Below are 21,146 nucleotides of genomic sequence, written 5' to 3'. Positions count from 1 at the left end.
CATGGATACTTTACATTACTTAAAACCGGCTTTCAAATATTGTTTTAACATTTGACAAAATGGACAATTTTAAATCGAGGTGCAGATGTCCAAGGTGCCAACTATTAATACTATCGAATTCACTCAAATGAGCTCCATAAACATAATGAAGTCATTACTGGCTTTGTGTTTGTCTACAGCTACGATCAATTAAACTCACCATATCAATCATAATCGTGGCTCGTACGATTTGCCACACGTTACCGCAGTGAAATTTGTTCTCCACATTTGACCTATCTCTTGGAGCGGTGAGCTGATTTGACCCCCCAATCAAACCCATTGATGCCAAGCAGAGAGGCATTGGGTCACGTTTTTAATAGTCTTTGGTATGACCTGGCCACGGCGGCCAGGGATCGAACCAGTGACGTAGAGTCTGGGGGCCGGAGGGCCAGGGCCCCCCCATGAGGACTATGAAAACTATTTGTCGCTGGATCGAACCCCAACCTCCCAGTTTCAGGACAGACAGCAACTACAAGGCCAGTGTCTACCAGGCGACTCAGATAGCTGTAAATATCTTGGGACTCAACCGGCTGTCTAGTCCTTAATGTATGGACAACAATCAATTCCGATGCCTTTTAATTTAATAAGCCAATGACCACAGGCAAATGACTCAAATCTATGACATTGCAATTGCTTTAGAAATGGCTAGTCTGTTTAAATCAGATTTGAAAATGGTGTCCCCCAATTATCTCCGCCCCCACCTATAACGCACTGATGACACTACGCTGTGTGTATTTACTATTTATGCTTCAATAGCAGATCTACAAGCTCACAACTTGTTGAGGTCAGAGGTGAACCGTCTGTTGTCAGAAAAACCCGTTGCTGTCCGGCAGAAAGCACCAAACTTTTCCCAGTTTTTTTTTCTCAATGCTATTGAACACTGTTTACGTCCATGTGTTGGTTATAAAAATCGGAACCAATGAAAAGTATTAAAAAGTGCTTCGGACAACACCTCCCAACTCCATTGGACCCTCAAACTGTCTGCTAAAGCAGCTAGCTCCACAACTTATCCCCCTCTCATTTGTAATAAAATTGCCAGAACAGAAGAATGCTCTCACAAAGTATGTAGCTAGAATATTTATTAACATCTGAAAATATATAATTATTTACTGAAGAAAGAAAAATACAATATAAAATAAACATCAAGTGCAACAAGAGCAACACAAATTGCATGACAACAGAATGATTATTAGGAAATTAAATACTGGAATTCCATTCAAAATGAATTAGGATAAATAATTGTGCTTCAAAACACTGACTATGGAAACACGGACCAAGGAGTCTAACACGTGCGCGAGTCAGAGGGCTCGTTGAAACATGGCGCAATGAAAGTGAAGGCCGACGAGCGCCGGCTTTCACTTTCACTTGTATGGACATACAAGGTTTCTGTCCTTGACAGGGACGACTTACAGTAGGTTGGTGTCAACATCGTGCCTACAAAGCGAGGTACAGTATGGACTTGCAAAAAAAGCAAAACATTGAAAACACAGGGTTTGGCACGTGGCATTCACTACCAACACCAGGGGTCTTCAACATTTTTCACCCCCACTACATATTGTAGAAAATGGTGTTTCAGATTGTGTTTAAATTTATTTTGACAGCATTTCAGATGCTGTCAAACAAGTCTATGAAGCGTCTATGAAATCACTATCAGTGTTGTGTTGGGTTGATGTGCATTTCCAGACATTTAACCACTTGAAAACATCAATAACTCAGTAACTTCATCTTATGTACTTGTTCTGCTTTTCCATCTACACCAAACCTCTTTGCCGAAAATAGCCGATCTACAAGCTCACATTGCCTCGCTCTGATGGGCTATTTTTGGCTAAAGTTCTCCTCAGAATAGGGATGTCCCATCACACAAAAGACCCCTGTAGTAATTCTAAGAACCCCCTGTTGAAGACCCAATCAATAAACAAAAGTGTATTAACATGGTTTGGACTGTAGGAGGGGCTGTTTGTTGCACATTTAATGGAACATCTGGTATGCAGCTTCTTCTCAGTAGTATTTCAACAGTGATGACTATCAACTAGTTGTAACTTTTACACTACATTTGGTCAAGCTTAAATTGTATTTCCTATAAATAAGTGGTTCCCAAACTTTTTTCTTCAATGGAAATGAAGCTCCACAAAAATTGGCCACAAAATCGGAAACGCCCCCGCGTCGAGTATAGTATAAATAAAGTATAATGTGTAAGATTACTCATAGGCCAAGATTACTAGTTAGCCATGTTCTGAATGAACTGATTACCACTTCGTGATTAGGGGATGGTTTGCCCCACCTGAGACGCATCATCATCATCAGGCACAGGAAGGCAACAAACTGGGATGACTGGCCTGCAGTTCGTTCGGACGATGCTGCTGCTGCTGATGAACATGAAGAGGGGTGTTTGTATTACGTTTGGCCAAATAGTTATTCAATGTTTGTTCTATTACTACTACCATTTATTAATTACTATTTATTAATTTCTTGCAGCATTGTCTCTGTAATGGGAAGAGTGAGAGTGTCCGTGGGAGATGAGACACCAGTGCTCGCACGGTCATTATCTATTATCAATTATTATTTATTATTATTATCACCCTTTTTGTTCTGTAAAGCAACTTTGGGTACCTTGAAAGCGCTATATAAAATTATTATTCACCGTTTCACTCGGCAGCAAAATCAAAGCCATTGCTGCATAGGCCTTATAGGGCCTTTTGGGGGGATATTTGGACATCTGGAGAGCTATGCAGGACTCTTAACACACTACTGAACAACTTATGGCCTCACCCTCTCACCAGGCATGTGTTGAGCCATCAAGCTGACCAGTTGACACTAGGGATACACTTTTTTCGCTTTCGATCCGATATCTCAATTTCTGTGTTAGCCGATACCGATACCAGTATTGTGATTTCATGTTGTTTTTATAGCTATCTAGCTGTGTTGTGTTTATAGCAGACTCCTCACTCAAATGTGCACTTGCCGATATGACAAATAAGGGCCGATCCGATACTTTTCTCGATACCGTATCGGGACATCTCTAGTTGACACACACCGAGTCCGTTGTTGTCATTCAACTCTAGACATACAGTATGACACCTTTTAAGGATTGTCCTGACGGGACATTGCATTTTTGACTCCCATAAAGAGTCCTGTGTGTCCAGTCCTGTGCCGTGATATTTTTCAGCATCCCGTTTTACTGCCATGCAGCCACAGTGTCATGCTGGACAGCTAAGCCAACAAAGCGATGTCCTGTTTGCAACACTAGATCCTCACAGGATTAAACCTCCCGTCAACTTGGCATTGAAGACCTTCCAGGGGGAGAAAAGTCACAGATCACCTCTCTGCACTCTGCATGGTGAGACACTCCGGCTCTTCTGTCTGAAGGACGAACAGTTGGGTTTTAACTTGTGTCCAGCATGCTTTTCTGAATCCCGATTCCCGACACACCAGGTAAGCCATCGATGAAGCTGCACAGTGTCTCAGATGAACTCCTGAAGTCAGTGAAGCTCTTTAAAGACAAAATGGAGGAGAATGATAGATGGCATGCAACTATGATAGAGCAGCAGATAAAGAAAGAGTTTAAGAAGCTTTGTCGGTTTCTTGCATCAGGAAGAGGAGCCCAGCAACTTTGCGGTAGCGGTACTACCCCTTCTTCTCCTAGCTCAGTGGCCTTGTGGTTAGAGTGTCCGCCCTGAAACTGGGAGGTCGAGGTTCGATCACACTGGAGAAAAAAGCCTTATACTTAAGATAAAGGAGAGCACTGGTGAAGTTTTCCTGGTCAAACATGCAACATGTTGAACAGAAGTTTTCCGTTTTCTTTTATTGCAGGCTTTATATACATCTTCATTCCCGGCTATATTGGACACTCAGGCATGAAGGAAGCATGAGTTCAAGTCCGTTGCTCTCCCCTTGTCCCCCATATATGGGGACTAGGTTGGTGGAGGGTGTGTAGAGCCCAGGATCACATTAGATGATTGACACAGGGGTGAAAAATGGGTTACAAAATCATGGGATAAAAAAAGAAAAAAAAAAAGAAAGTGAGGAATCTGAAGATGAGGAGGGACAGCAGGCTTCAGCACATGGGAGTGATGGCCCTGGGACCCACAAAAGGCAACGGACAGAGGCACAGCAGACACCTCGTTGCCGCATTGATGACATGTACCAGTCTCTGCTAGGGCGCCATGCGGTGGCTGGCCCATCAGACAAAGAAGACCTTGATGAACAGCTACAGCGCTACGTAAGAGAGCCAGCGATTGACAGGCTAACAGGTGATCCTTTGCAGTGGAGGAGTCAGAATGAAAAGCACTTCAAGCTTCTTGCACCACTAGCTAGAAAGTATCTCTGCCCACCACCCGTACAAAGTGAGCGTGTCTTTAATCTTTAGTGAAGTCGCTGCAATGAATCTATGAGAAGAAAAAGGAACCGTCTGTGTTGAATGTTCCATGCTGCTACAGTACATTGCACTTGTTTAAATGCATTTGATGCAATGTTGTTCTTGTGCTTGCTTTTGAAAAGCAATAAATGTTCTCCAATACATTTAAAGGAATTCTTGTGTTGAAAGTTATGTTATTCATAATCGGCTCATAATATCGGCTATCAGGCTTTTTGATTGTCCACTAATAGGTTATCGGATATATCGGCCAAAATCCATGTCCATTGTCGATCACTAATGAGCAGCTTGCCCAACATGACCGACAGCAGCAACATGATGAACGACATGATGAGCAGCTGGCCAAATGGCAAAGTCAAACATAATATACTGTAGTAGTTAAAGACCACGCGAGAGAATGCACACTGGAGAGAAACCTTACTGCTGTGAATGTGCTCAATGTGGGACACATGTCTAACCTGAAGAGACGCAAGAGAATTCACACTGGACTTTACTTCAAGCCCTGACATTTTAGATCGTTTTAAATGTGTCCATTTGTAAATTGTCTTTGGGTTCCGGGTGGTTGAAAAAGCTGAAACTTAAAGGAATTGATGGAAGAACACCACCATGAGTGGCACCTGCAGTTTAATTCGAGCCATCAACGACCAGAAGCTCAACAGCTGTACTGTAGCCCTTTACACTGCCCAACAGTGCCACTTTAGGTCACCCAGCGGTATTGCAGCTGTATGTACTCAAAACGGACAGACATGCATAGGAGCAGACATAGCTGTTCATTAGATCGGTTAGGCACCACTCAAAAATCTCCGACTGGATGTGGGAGGGAGAAGACCACCGAAAGGGGGCTTCAAAAACATCAACGGCAGTATTGTAAGGTGAGAGAGACCTGCATCAACACTTGCACTGCCTCAGATCAGACAATGTGGTCACGACTTTTTTTAAACCTCTATGCCCCTGACTGACTGTGGTTCTCTTTGTCTAAGCAACATGTAGTTGTGTAAAGGGGGGGGTACTTCTGATCCAGGAATCAGGAAGAAGTGCTACAAGGCAAAAACGTTTGAGAATCACTACCACACTAGCCTCGGAAACCCAGACGTTTTTATTTCCAGGGAGAAACAAAAAAGTCTGGGTCCGAGTCCACTTCAATTCAGCATAGAGTAGCACAAACGTCGATCAGTCTCTGCTGATTTCTGATCTTCTGCACCTTTGTTAAATTGCAGCTGCGTCTAGATTCTCCCGGCGGATCCTACCGGGAGCTGCCTATTAGGGCTGTCAAAAAAATAAAAGTAAGATCTTGGTGGTAGTAGCAAATATTCAAACGAGAACTTTGAAGGCCGAAGTGGAGAAGGGTTCCATGTGAACAGCAGTTGAACATGGGTCAGTCGGTCCTAAGGGATAGGCGAACGCCGTTCGGAAGGGTTGGGGCGATGGTCTCCGTCGCCCCCGGCCGACCGATTCAGAATCGATTCTCATTTTCCAAAAATCGATTGGACAGAAAAAAACATGCACAGGTACTACCTGTGCATGCAATGCATTATGGCCTGGGTTTCTGCATAGTGCATTTACTACCAGCTAAGCTAAGCCTGCCAATTGTATTTATTTTACACCTGTTTTAATACGAATGTATTGTTCCGGTATTGAGTGAGAAGAGATTTTGTAACTTTTGTACTGGTTCAAATTTGTGCAAGCTAAATAAATGAGACATGTTCTTACTCTTGGATTTAACCTTTGTGTGTTTAAATCATTCAGTTGATAAAACCTTTACAATTATACAAGCTTTTTACTAAATGTACTCTGCTTTCATGCCAGAAGACTGGAGTAGATCATGCTAAAATTCTATTTAATTGTTTTTAATAAAAATAAAAAACTGCTTTAGAATCGGAAAGAAATCTTTTTTGAATAGAGAATCGGAAAAATCGAAAAGATCGTTTTTGAATCGAATCGTCACCCCAAGAATCGGAATCGAATCGAATCGTGGGACACCTAAAGATTCGCAGCCCTACTGCCTATGCCATAGAAAGCATAGGTGGACCCCAGGCTACTACCACACTAACCACTTGTTCCACGCAAGTACATGCTCGCAAATTAAGTTTGGCTGCAACAGGTGAGATTGTACTAGGCCCATCAATAAAGTAATGCTGAAAATTAACTGTTGGCAACTAAAACGACCCGTGTTGTGAGCTTGCAGATCGGCTATTTTCACATTGTTTAACTGTGACACCAAGTCAAACAAAACATAAGGCCTCAACTCCTACAATTCCAAGTGCTTGTCAAGTTGTCAGTGTGGGGAGGGGGGTCCCCAGTTCAAACAGGAATATGTTGGGGGGGGGGGGGGGGGGGGGGGTCACGGCATAAAAAGTTCGGGAACCCTTTGCCTAGGCACTATGGAAACTTTAAGGCAGCGATTTCAAGTATCCAAAGAGAGTGTGCACATAATGACTTTGCATGTGACCCAAAATGTCAGTGATAAACATAGCCAAAATATTGAAAAATAAATAAATATATATATATATATATATATATATATATGCGCCACACACAATTTTGGTTTCAATACCAGCAAGGGAGGAGAGTGGTAGAATGTGTTACTCAAGTAGAAGCACTGTCTCTTAAATATTATTAAAGTAGAAGTACTGTTGCTTAAATATCACTCAAATTAAAAGGTAATATTACATCATTGTGTTCAATGCTGCTTGGGTAAATGCACAAAAGTAGCTCTTCTGCAGGTTACCCTTAGTAACGTAGTTGCATATTAATTATTATAGTTACATCCTGAATGCATCCCACAAAGCAATCCCTTCTACAGTTCAGTGGTGATAGAACAGCAACGTAGATGCTTACGTTTACATCCTGAATGTGTCAAACAACCAGGTGTGTAACAGTAACCGTTACATATGGTTAAATATCGGCTTTTCAGCCGATATCAGATTTTCCTAATCGATATCTACCAATAGTGCTATAGGTATCAACAGCACATATTATCTCCCGTCGTGGAATTAATAGTATGCCTAATTGTATTGTGATGCCTCACTGGATGCATTCATAAAACCATACAGCAGTTGAAGTAATAAATAAAACTATACTGTAAAAGTGTGATATCGGAAAATATCTGTATGCTATTATCGGACACCTCTAGTTACATCCTGATGCAACCGTTTCAATATGAATACCATCCTACCAACCGATCTCATCTTCAGTTCAGAATATCATTCTGAAAGAAAATGGAATAACAGCACAATTATCTAATCTATTTGCGTGACTTTTTATGCCAAGTCACTTTGAGATTTGCGACTATAAAGTGCGTTACAATACAATGTGTAGCATTAGTGTTATTACTGTACAACTGTAACCTACTCTTTAATTATTGCTTTTCCAAAAGTAGCTGAAAACGAAAGTCTACTTCAGTGAAAGAACTGCTGATTTTAGTGTGCTGATTTTAGTGTTCTGATTCTACAAATCCAGACTGTTAACACCTTGAGGGCCCGGGCCTATTTAATCCATTAATAAAATGTGCCCATCGTCAGCAAACGCCTCTAGGCTGTAGAGCGATGCGATCAGTTTTCATAGCACTAATTTGACGGAGATTATTAATCTCCGTCTCGGGCACATGACCGTGCACTTGAACTTGATTTACGTTATGGGCCCCGATGGTGTTAACCTAACTATGAAAGTGTACAAATAAAAAGCCAATTGAAGAGTTTGGATGTAAGATTGGCATGTACTATGTTTACACCCTTAAGAGTTAAATTAGCCTTCTGACCTTCTGTATTTTACCGTGAGCATCGTAACCTTCTACAGATTGTCTGTTCGTCAATAAGTGTTTGCGCTCTACCGCATGAAACCACACAGAAAACACAACCGCTCACTTTGAGTAACCGATTGCCACCTGCCCTAGTGCGTCCTAGTGCATGTGGGCTTTAAATGGTGCATTTATAAAGCGCTTTTATCCAAAGCGCTTTACATAGCATTGTGTATTGCATTCACCCAGTCACACACACACACACACACACACACACACACACACACACACACACACACACACACACACACACACACCTATGGCAGAGGAAACCATACAAGGAAGGCACCAACATGCACTTCAGGAGCAATTAAAGGTTCAGAGTCTTGCTCAAGGACACTTCGACACCAACTCTGGGGGAGCCCGGGATCAAACTGCTACCGGCCACAGCCTCTACCCCACTCTACCCCTGAGCCACTGGCGCCCCTTTAGTGCATAGTGCTACTGTCGATAAGGAACACAACGTCTTGGTTGCTGCCACTTATCATAGAGGTTGTGTTCGGTCAGAACTGAGTTCTTGGAGGCGATCGTCTGGGGCATCTGGTGTAGAGCGCCTCCTGGAGGCCAGCCTGTAGAGTCCCGCCAGGAGGAAGACGGAGGCGATCGCGGCAAAGTAGCAGCCGTAGATGAGAAACTGCAGGCAAAGACGAGAGGAGAGATTCTCTCTTGTAAAAGAAAAGAACCACATGACAACACCTTCCCCCCTGGTTCATTACAGCAGTGGTTCCCAAAGTGGGGTCCGGGGAACCCCAGGGGTCCTTGAGGGAGTTCTAGGGGGTCCCCAGCTAAATGATAGTTTGGAACCAAATGGACCCTTATGGGTCTGTAACTCAGTTTGGTTCCATTTGTACACTCAGTTAAATTAACTTTGATTTTACAATATAAATTGGGGGTCCCAGAGATAGAAATTAAATGGGGGTCTGTAGACTAATGCATGTCAACAGGTTGAGAATCACCGCTAGAGCCGTAAAGATCTTCTCTTATGGGGGTCCCTGGCATACATTTTCAAATGGGGGTCTGAGTGACAATTTGGAGGTCCTTGACATGAAATAACTTGGTCAGGGTCAGGCCGAGGCCAGCAGAGTTCCTCACCTGAGTGAAGACGTCCAGGCCGAGGCCTCTGCTGTCCACCACCACCACGGTGAGCAGAGACTGCAGCAGCAGAGCCACCAGGGTGTTCACTCCAAACACCAGCGCGTAGCGCTGCATGCTCAAGTTAGCCGCTATCTGGTACCTGCAGGTAAACATTCTTTTTTAATAAACTAGTGAACGGCCCAGGCCGTAGCGTAACGGTCTGGGCACCGGACTGGTAATCCAGTCGCAGTGTGCCGCGGGTTCGACTCCCGGACCCGACACGGCCTTTACTGCATGTCATCCCCCCATCTCTCTCCCGTTTCCTGTCAGCCTACTGTCTGTCCCTTCAAAAAAATCAATAAAAGGCGTAAGCCGCAAAAAAAATATCTTAAAAAATAAAATAAAAATAAACTAGTGAACAACCGGTCTGGATTTATTCATTAACCCGTTAGACCTGAGGCCATTTCTAAGAACTAGCTACATTTTCTGAAAAAACAACCAGATAATATGTAGTCTCTGTGGGGTCTAAAAGAAATGTCCAAAAGTGTTACTTTTCAGGTTTCAAATAAAATAAAATAGCAAAAGTAGCAGATCTAAAAGTTCAAAACTTTCGAGCTTATGGATCTGCTACTTTTGAGGTGTGACGCTGTAAAAACATAACGTAAAAAAAAAAACGTTTGAAATCTAAAATATGGCTTTCCTGGTTGTATGGGTGGAGGTGTAACTCACGTGGCGATGGTGATGAGCAGCACGTACGTGGCCCTGAAGAGCACATAGGACGCGTAGCATACCCAGATGTTCCTGACCAGGTCCATGACGTAGACCGAGGCGGCCATGACCACGGAGAACACGCACAGCGCCAGCTCTCCCCACACGGCCCAGGACACCTGCACGTAGCCCACCGCCAACGCTGCCAGCGCCCCTGTGGAGAGAGAGAGAGGGCAAGGTCAGAACCAGGGGTCATCAACATGTCCATATGTAACACCCGGGAATCCTATGTGGGAAGCCAACATCTTAACCAAAGCCAAAGGCAAATGCCCATGTTTCGGGGGAGATATTAGACTTTTGAGGTCATCAGGTTGAGGCTGTGAGCCACTCTGCTACACGTACAACAAATGTATCCGTGGCAAAATATTTACAAGACCCAATTACTGAATGTCAAGTGTCCATGTTTTCTTCTGAATATCTATGGAACGCATTTACTACGACACTGTAGTGTGGCACATTAGCAGTCCACTAGTCATAGTGGATCTCAAATGTTTTATTTGCAAGGCCTCCCCTTGTGTACAAATGGAACATTTGAACATTGGAAAACCTTCGCACTCGCTCACTTTCCTCAGGTCCTCCACTCGCACCTTAGCCACGCCCCCAGCGAGGAGGAGAGGATCCGAAGCGAGGACAGAGGAGTGGAGACTTGGATTTGCCTCGTGAAGTGAATAAGCGCCAGGATGCGCAAACTTATATTATGATTGTGAAGTGAATTCCTGACCTGCCCGCAGCCCTTTTTGCTCGTATAAACCACCACATTTGTCACCGTCATTCATAGCAGTCGGTGCAGTCAGGCATGAGAAATTAACTAGCTTTTGAGGCAGATGAAGTGCACACAATATAGCCTATATTTATATAGCGTATACTTGTATTATGCTTATATCACACAACGCAATAAAGCCAGTGGCTTGTTGTGGTCCTTTCACTTTCACACATGTAGGCTATAGACTTTTCATTCTGAAGCTCTATTAATTCAGCAAAAATGAACAAACACCAATGCTTTTTAGTTTAATGTGTGCGCATGCATGTGTTGGGTCAGCTGCATAGTATCGGGTTTCAAGCAGTGTTTTCTGGAGGAGGAGGACTTAGGTCACTGGAGAAGGAAAAAGAAAACTTGCACACGTGATGCAGAAATCCGCCGCGAGGAGACAAAAAAACCCACCGGGCCTGCACCTGGTACACTCGCTCTATGAGCTCTCGGAGTGCCCACTCGCCTCCTCCACTCGCCTCCTCGATGGAGCACATTAACAATTGGAACGTTAACCATTTCCGGGAAAAGCTGGAATGACCCCGAATGAGTGGGAGTGAGCTAGTGGCCGAGATTTTGGGTATTGGAATTTGGCTTTAGTGTTACGTCTTATAACATACGTATTATGTCTGTGGCAAAGAAAAATAAAGACAAAAAAGTCCACCGCAACCACATGTTTGGGAAGCCATGATTTAAATAAAGCGTTATTCATAGTCTGATTTATCGGTGGTGAGGTGACCACCGCAACTACAACATGACGTCACGGAGCCGCGGTGAAGAGCAAACCACCGCTCTCCCCAGGCCACGTTATTACAGCTCCGGTGGTCACCACCGAAGATCCAGACTATGAATAGGCCTTAACAGAGACCACGTGTAGCCTCACCTATCAGTGTGGACAGAGTCTCCACGTAGCCGTTGTAGATGTCGGAGTGCTGCGAGGGCAAGACCTCTTCCCACAGCGCCTGGGCATAGTTGAGCACCTGGAAGTAGGCGTGGCAAAATTAGTACATACAGTATAATCGTCTAATTGCAATTATTTGGTCGCAATAGTCATAATCGTCTGCATGTTCATACATGTGGATGCCATTTATATTTCCAATGCCAAAAGCACAATCGTTAAACGCAATCATTTGTGTCACAATCAATCGTCGACTTAAAAATCACACTCAGGTGAAGTGAGGGGCACTTTTATCGTCATACATCAGCCAATCAAATCCTAGTCTGTGGTACACACAAACATGCAAAGCTGGGCTAGCGCCCCTCAAAACAAATGTGTTAAGATTGGCGAAAGGCCTACCTGGAAGTAGCCGCAGGTGGACAGGGCCCACCACGCCGACCACGCCAGCAGGGGGCGACACGAGTAGGACTGGAGGAAGTCCTCCCACAGGAGGCGCAGCACGCTGCTGTGGCTCCCTCCGGTGGCCTGGCTGTCCCTGGGGACCTGGAGAGGAGACCACAGTGACAAGTCAAAATGAGCCAGATGTGTCATGATGATACAGAGAACAGAGTGAACCAATTATGACCCGATTCTACAAATGTCTTCTAAATCATGACCGTTTTCAGAAAAACGTATGTTTTTACATCAGTGGTTTTTAAAGTTTAAAGGTCCCAGAAAATGTATGTAATTGGCCACCGACCCCATCTGAAAATATGTGGTTCCAGGGATCCCCCAGAAGCAAGATTTGAGGTAAAATAAAGTTTGTTCCGAAATAATCTAAATTTGTGCCACATTTTCACGATTAATAAACAATAGCAGATCTACAAGCTCGTAGCACGGCACTCTGTGCCGCGCTATGAGCTTGTAGATCTTCTATTTTTCAAAATGTGCTGTTCAACCCTTCAGTTCTGCTACTTTTCAATTTGAATCCTGAAAAACAGTTTTGGACATATGGTGTCCATGTATAAATTAATATTTCTTATGCAGCATCGATTTAAATGTGACCAGGTAAAAAAAAAAAAAACCCACTATTTTCTATTTTTTTTACAAAATGTTTCGAAGTATATGAACATTTATCAACGTGGAAATTGACAATTGACCTATAGCTAAGCCCCTCCCCAAACTGCTATGGTCCCGTCACAGCTACAGTAAGCATAACATGGGTTAGACAAACCTCTCCACCAATAGTTTTCCTATATGATAAAACATTGTTTAAAAAATGAACGAGACGCACATATTTTTCCAGTGCATATGGCAGGCCTGTTGACGGATTTGGAAGATATTTTGAAGTTCTGGTTCCAAAAATGAACCAGTATTTAATGTGTAAAATCCATGATATTTACATTGGATTGAATGAGCTCGGCTGGAAAGGGTCTAAGTGGGAGTGTCCAAGTAGTAAGTGGGAGTGGGCAGGGCTTAATTACATCTCAAATATAGCTTTTTGGTGATTGTGTAATAATTGTGACAGACCTAGTTGTGCGTCCTTCAGTCTACATTCTCACCTTGGGCAACTAACTGTCTGTAACCTGAAACGCACTGAAGCAACTGGTTCTGGCCCCACAGAGATTTGGCAACAGCTTCCAGTGTGTGGACACTTTGATGATGTGTCAATCACAGTGTTTTTGGCAGCAAATTTCCATTTTAGCAGCAAATTTCCATTTTAGTTTAAGTCATAGTCTTTGGAATGAAACTTAATTTAGTCACATTTTAGTCACCTGGAATGTAGTGTTAGTCTAGTTTTAGTCGACTAAATATCATAAGATTTTAGTTGACCAAGTATACTAAAATGTATTTTGTCATCACGAAATTTCATTTATACATATTTTGAATGCGTCACTGTCCGGCAGAAACCTCTGATGTCCATTTCCAAACATCTGTAGAATTAACAGTCTCCTTTAAAAAAAACGAGCGACTCACCGCCGTCGTCAGGTCGCAGTCCTCTACACTCAGAGGAACTTTGCTCTCGGTGTCCTCTGTGTGGTCCCCGAGGAGGCCCGGAGGCTCCGCCCTGTCTCCCGCGCCCTTGTTGTGGAAGAACAAGCTCTTGCTGGCCACAGGCAGGAACCAGGGCGCCAGGAAGGCAGAGACGGCCGACGCCAGGGTGAGGCCCACCAGGTAGCACAGAGGGACGTGGAGCGCGGACACCAGCACCTGTCCAGTGGGGGGGGGGGAGGACAGTGACCCAGTGAGACCTGATGACCAGTCTAAACTAATGTCTTTGTAGGAATGAGCCATTTAGCATCTGGAAGCAGTACAGAGGCAGGTGCTTGCAACAGTGCAACGACTCAAAAATAAGTTTAAACAGGAGGTCCAACACAGGTGACTTGGTGGAGCTCTATAGCTCTCATCCATCCTAACATAAACTGAATCTGTTTGTCGCCAGCAGCCTTTTATACTGAGCTTTATACTCTACCATGTCAAGTGGTAGATTAACAAATAATAAACAAACGCATCACATTCACAACATCCTATAGGGTTTATAACTTCAATGTACTATGTTAGTTTATAGTTTCAATATTCTACTGTATACGATATAGGTCCTTAGATTACCATTTCTATGAATTTAAAATGTCATGCATTCACATGCGTTGTTCTTGCTTACTGAAAATCGCTCTGGATTAAGAGTGTCTGCTAGATGCCCAATTGTACCGTACCTGTCCCAGCAGGGAGCCTGCGGCCGAGCCCAGCAGCGAGACGCCGCGGCAGTAGCCCGTCACCCTCTGGTAGCGCGCCGGCTCCACCACGCTGTAGATGTAGGAGTAGTAGGCCACGTCGGCCGCCGTGGCCAGGCCGAAGACCAGCTCCACCAGCTGCATGGCCATGACGCCCCGCGCCGTCAGCAGCACAGAGTAGGTGACCACCAGGCTGGCTGCCTGCAGCAGCAGAACGGGCCTGATAATAATAATAATAATAATACACACATAGATGGATTATAGCTTTATTATCCCGCCGCCGCGGGGGAAAAGCAGTCGCTCAGAGGGCAGAGCAGTTAAAGGAGATTAACCACTTTATTACCTTAATAACCCATTCTGACCTGAGAACAGATTCATACGAGGTTTCCGCCGGACACACACTGGTCCTGATTAACCCATTCTGACCTGAGATCAGATTCTAAAAATGTCAGTCGTTCTTAGATTTTTCAAAAAATAGCAGACCTACAAGCTCGTATCGCGCCACTCGGTGGCGCGATACGATCAAAAAAAAAGTTTTGGGTCATTTTAAGTTAGTCAGTGAATCTTTTTTTTTTTTTTTCACCAGTTTCAGTCAACAATATTAACACGCCCCCATTCACGAGTTAATTGATTGTAGAACAGCTTCCCTCCCAATAATGGGTTATGATTTCATTGTTTAATTTGCGTTTTAATACGTTTTAAGACGAAGGCAGGGTTTTCATCAGACAGAATGGGATAGGTGATGCATTTTGATTAAGTCATCGGAAAAACATCCGCCGCACTGGCATGCAAAGGGTTCTGGGAAATTGAGGCCTAACGCATTCCAATGGCGGCGGTGGTGCGCGGCGGTGGCGTTCCTCCTCCGGCGCCCTGTTGCCGTGATCGCCACTTTGGATTATTTTTAAACACTACGACAAAAGATCACACCATTTTAACCCATTCTGACCGGGCACTCATTTTGGTGTCGGCATCATGTTATGCTTTAGCTATTGAAAAATAGCAGATCTACAAGCTCATATCGCGCCACCGAGTGGCGCGATACGAGCTTGTAGGTCTGCTATTTTAGAAAAAAATCGAAGAACGACTGACATTTTTAGAATCTGATCTCAGGTCAGAATGGGTTCATCAGACCAGCGTGTGTCCAGTGGAAACCTCGTATGAATCTGATCTCAGGTCAGAATGGGTTAAAGCGGATTTTCATGACAAGGAACGATGATGTCGGCGCGGTCGTTCTTCAAAGGTTAGTGAGATCCAGGCAGTGAACGTATGCATGCTTTGCGATTTAATTAATTCCCCAGTCAAAGTGTTAACAGTACCTGTAGCACAGGTAGTCTGTGGCCAGGAACACAGGGAACAGCAGCACCAGGTAGGAGTATGTCCATATTGGGTAGATCTCGGTCACTACCTGAAAAGGTGAAAGAACAAGAGAACTGAATTAATTTCCGTTTTAGGTGGTTAAGAGTCAATATGAGCATGAATGGACTTATTTAGCACTGGCTCCCAAACTGGGGGAAACCCAGGGTTTCTTGATTAGCTTATGATGTCCAACATTATTTTCTCACTAAGCAGTAATCAAACAAACATACAGTATAAATACTACATTTAACATCTTTAGGACATGCAGGCAGATTCTTTTTAAAAGCCCCTTCCAAATCCTGACCAAAGTTCTGAAAAACCTTAAATTATGTTGCTATAAACTGTACAGCAACAACCTTCCCGTCTTGAAAGGTGTAGTTACAAAGAGGGGTTCATGCAGTGGTTCAGGTTGACAAATCCCTAATGAAACTGTTCTACAGTGCCTTTATTCAGTCAGTTATCTCCATCATTTGTTGGTATGGAAACCTAAACGAAAAGGACAAAAACCACCTTGGTAGGATTGTGAGAACGGCCTCGAAGATTGCCGGAGTTAATTTCAGTAGTCTAGACCAAGTATTTAAAAATCAGGTGCTTAAGAAAGCCAAGTCCATTTGTACGGATGTTACGGATGTCGGGGCGCGGGTCTGCTACTATGTCTGTGCGCGCGCCCTGTTTGTCGTCCCTGCAGATCCGTCCTGCGCAGCCAGTGGTGGGGAGCGTTCCCTACGCTCCACCCTCGGCCGCCTACTCCCATCCTGCACGTCCAACCAGCGCCTCCACCCTGTCTCGCCTGATGGCATAAAGCCCAACTGAAGACTGCGTTCCAGGCCGCTGTCATACTGTCATTGTGTCTCTAGAGTAGGGAAGTGACAGCGCGCCCTCCGTGCAGGGAAGAGAGTTCATTCAACCTGTACAAAGTCTATATACTAAGAAACCTCCTAAAGAGAGAGTTATCAAGTGCTATACTTAAAGTCCTAAGTGCTTTCATATAATTGTGAATCACGAGCAGGTAGTATTTTCTATATTAGTATTTTCATCATTGTCACCTTAGCTAGTTAGGCAGGCACCTTCACATGTACTTTTGTTTGATGGTAGGCATAAGAGTCAGTTAGCATTTTCTTTTGTTTACCAGTCAGATAGTCAGTATTGGGAGGGGGTCTAGTATAGGGTGCAGTGTTAGGGTATTTTGAAGCTTTCTTTGCTTTATGGTCCTGCGTAGCCTGCTCACCTTGTTCACTATTGTTGCTCATTCATTGTTCCTCTCTGTATGCCACAGAAAAGTAATGAAAATAAACAACTTTTTGGCAGATACCATCTTGCCTTCTTACTCATAACCGACCTAGACTCAGTGAGTCGTAACAACGGACAACTCCCATCCCCTCAGCTCTGAGTTCAAGCTGCTTCCCTCTGGCATTCGCCTAAAAGTTCCAGGGGCCAAAAGCAACAGGTATAAGTTCTCCTTCGTGCATGTAGCTATCCAGGCTCTAAATGCCGATAAGAGGAGGTAACTTGTCAGTTGTCACCTGACTCACTTGTATTAATTATGTATACAACTTTCTGGAAAAGTTATGAATTATAATGTTACACCGATACCTTGAACTGCCATCCTGTTTTAATGTTCCATGTGTACTATGTGCCTTTTTACTGTGTTTGTGTTTCATGTTACCTGCCTGTGTTATGCCTTGCTGTAAACCAAATTGCCCCACGGGGACAAACAAATAAATGAACCTGAACCTGTTTTCAACTTGTGAATGAGGGACCACCACCCTGACTAAGAATCAACCTGGGGACCACTGTTGTGTTTGGTGGGGATACGGGCTAAGATTAGTGCTTTTGTAACACTTGCTATGCATGATGCATCCCATGTGTATACACATCGCACTGTTTCTCAACCGATGGTAATAGTTTCCCCATAATGACTCAACCAGACAATCACCTCGCCCTCTTGAGATTCTAACTCCCCTTTTCTGTTGAATTTCTTGACCTCAAACTTGTCAGTAAAATAACTACATGGACGATTGGACAGAGGTCACCAGGTCATTCACTTCACGGTTTCTCAACTAGTGGAAAGACATTAAAAAAAATCAACTAATTCTACATTACTAAATGCAGGTCAGGGTCCGTGGACCACGGAATACCTGTTGAAAACCCCTGGGTTAATGTATAATGCAATTTACATTTTTGCAAACAGTTTACACAGGGTATCTGAACATTTAAATTACAGTTCAATGACTTAAGACCTTTTTAATACAAAATTCGCTGAATATTACATAATAGGCAAACATTGTAAAAATAGCCGATCTACAAGCTCACAACAACGCCTCGTGAGCTTGCGGTTCAGCTATTTGCACAATATTTAAGAGTCAAACTTAAAATTTAATGCTAGTTACAATCCAATCGCTTGCCAGGGTGGCACGGTTCCCAGTTCAAATATGGTTATTTTGGAGGGGGTCACGGCCTGAAAAGTTTGGGAACCCTTGGTTTAGTAGTGGGTAGAGAGAGGTGGTCTCGTAATCAGGTCATGGGTTCACCTCCCCTCCAGGCACCAATCTACAATTCTACACGTGGACCACTGGTGGTCGGTGGAGGTATTGCATGAGGTCCCTGACCATGCATTTAGTAATGTAGGATTTGTTGATTAAATAAAAAATAATATTTCCACTAGTTGAGAAACCGTGAACTGAATGATCTGGTGACCTATGATGACCATCCATGTAGTCATTTACTGACAAGTTGGAGGTCAAGACATTCAAGCAGAAAAAGGGAGTTAGAATCTCAAGAGGGGGAAGTGCACCGGATTGTCTGATAGTCATTATTAGTAGTCAATGGTTGAGTGTGCTCCCCACCTAACACAACAGTGGTCCCCAGGCTGATTCCAAGTCAGGGTGGTAGTCTAAAGCACTGGTTCCCAACAGTGGGTCGGATCCCATTTGTGGATTGCGGATTTTTTTTTATGGGTCCCTTTATTTCTGTGTTTCCTACATTTGTTACAATTCCATCCATCTTCAACCACTTATCCGTAGTCGGGTCACGTAGGGGCAACAGCAGCTCCACCAGAGAGCTCCAGACTTCCCTCTCCATAGCAACATTAGTAACTTCCTCCAATTGTTATTTAAAAAAAACATTCCCCCCTCCAAAAAAAGCAAAACTTTTCATAAATTAAAAAACAAATTCAATGATTTGTTTCAGTAATTCCAAGAAGTAGAAAAATAATACATGTGCAAGTAGTAGTGAAAATAGCCGACGCGCGAAGTGGCACGCTGTGAGCTTGTCAAACTGCCATTTTCACTAGTTTGAGTCATGGGCTAAAGGTTTGGGAAGCACTGGGCTGCCCCGTGACAATAGTTGCTGGTAAAATCATTACCAGGCTTGACTTGACTTGATGGAACACTTCATGATTTTGGGATTAACAAATTCTAGGACTCGAACAACATTCCTTGAAGGATTACCCTGGGTAGGTAGAGCCTTTGTGTAAGAACTGCACACAGAAAATGGGGGTCGACCGATTATCGGAGTTGATATTCATAATGTTTGAGGGGCGCTATCCGACCCTATGACCAAGGTGGTTTTAGGTATAAATAAACTTTTAATGTGTGCAACTTGTAGTCCAGCTTGCATGACGGTTAAACATCAACTTCTTCCTCATCAGAAGATTCGTCGCTTGCTTTTGTATTATTGCTGTGATCATGTTCACAATCATTATAGGCTACCTGGCAAGGAATTGTGTAGCCTTTGGCTTATTTTTGTCAGAAGGTCCATGAGAGTGTCACTTTGGAACTGGGAGCAAATGGCTTTATTGATATGAGTGTATAATATTCACCATCAATCTCAATATCTCTGTAGATCTTCTTTGATATTGCATCAATTGCTATGTCTGTGATATAACCTTTGCTGAAAAAACAAATCTGTGCCAACCCAGGGGAATAAAACATAATAAAGTAATAAACTAGGTTTGATACCAACTTTTTACGAGCAAGGATGGTTCCACCAGCATCCTTGTATTCCTTGTATAGACTAATTGAACTATGCATGTTTGATCTCTTTTGAACAAGAAATGTGATGACAGAAAAAAATGCTGTCTTTTGGTTCTGTGCTATTCAGTGATGTTTGCCAAATTGCAGCTTAAATGTTTCTTGAACACATGAATTTTGCTTTACAGTAAACATGATACCTTATGCCTGCAGAATGCAGGTCAAAAGGAAGGATTAATTATTATTAAAGTATACCTGTGTCAGCGAGCGTGAGTTTATTATATTATGTATTAATAAGTATTATTATTAAACTTAGTATACCTGTGTCAGAGTGAGGTTCTTGTCCTGCAGCAGGAAGGCGGTGAGGAAAGGCTCGTATGGTCTGAAGCTGGAGAAGAAGCCGTAGACACACAGCAGCACGGTGGGGCACAGCCACGAGGACATGTCGGTCTGGTATCTACTGGAAGTACCGGAGGAACTGTTCACTGCCTCTTCATATTCATCCTTCTGGTCAGTGACACTGGCTCTTCTCTTCCATTCATCTCGCACGACCTCCTCCACCTTGCTTGCTTCCTCCTTGTGTCATTTATTTGTAGTCCGTCGCGTGGAAATGACGACACCGCCCCCCACTGTGTTGCCAGATTTCGCGAGAGAAACAAGCAACTCGCGAAACAAGCAAACAAAGCACTGAAACTTCACAGTATTACTTAAGTACCAATACTGCAAACTAAGTAGTACTAGAAATAGTCTGTTACAAGTAAAAGTCCGAAATTCAAAATGTACTTGAGTAAAAGTGCAAAAGTATTGGCATCCAAATGCATTTAAAGTAGAAACTACTAATTATGCCGAATGCCCCATTACATGTTTTCAAATGTATAGCAGATATACAAGCTCACAATGCATCGCAACACATTGAGCTTGTAGATCGGCTATTTTCAAATGCCGAAATGTGGCTTAGGTGGTTAATGTATGCTTTGCAATGATAATCAGAATAATGGAATAATCATAATCAGAAAAGTAACTAGTAGTAACTAAAGTTGTCAAATAAATGTAGCACGAGTAAAAGTAGCCTACAATATTTTCCTCCAAGATGTAGTAAGTAAACTACTGAAAAGTTGACATACTCAGGAAAAGTACAAATAAAGTAACTTCAGCTAAGTACAGTACTTAACTAAATGTACCGGTTAGGCTACTTTCCACCACTGCAAACAGGTAGGCCTATAAAATAGATAATCCCTCAAAACCAGATGACCCATCATAATAGACATATACTGTATTAGACAATGTGACAAAGGGGCCAAAGTTGAACGAAAGTTGTGATATATCATGGTAGAAATAGGTCAACACAATACAAACGACGGTAATGTCTCAACTCCTAGTTTTCAGTGGTCACCTTATCATCTAAAACTGGAG

The 21,146-nt window shown here is 43.3% G+C and overlaps 1 protein-coding gene across 1 annotated transcript; it reads right to left on the bottom strand.

The window, feature by feature from the left end:
• Window positions 1-8,450: 8,450 nt before the first annotated feature.
• On the bottom strand, window positions 8,451-20,304 carry LOC310854175 (thiamine transporter 1-like). The gene is made up of 9 exons (XM_083758708.1): window positions 20,055-20,304; window positions 15,723-15,811; window positions 14,389-14,626; window positions 13,652-13,885; window positions 12,095-12,238; window positions 11,681-11,777; window positions 10,011-10,203; window positions 9,300-9,441; window positions 8,451-8,841 (listed from the first exon to the last, which is right to left on the bottom strand). The coding sequence occupies exons 1-9, from the start codon at window positions 20,175-20,177 to the stop codon at window positions 8,692-8,694; spliced, it is 1,410 nt and encodes a 469-aa protein (XP_083614834.1). The 5' UTR covers window positions 20,178-20,304; the 3' UTR covers window positions 8,451-8,691.
• Between the last annotated feature and the right edge of the window lie 842 nt (window positions 20,305-21,146).

This window comes from Protomyctophum parallelum (assembly GCF_964188405.1).
Source record: "Protomyctophum parallelum genome assembly, chromosome: 23".
NCBI lineage: Eukaryota > Metazoa > Chordata > Actinopteri > Myctophiformes > Myctophidae > Protomyctophum > Protomyctophum parallelum.
The sequence above is the reverse complement of the archived record's forward strand: the minus strand, read 5'-3'. Positions and strand labels throughout refer to the sequence as shown.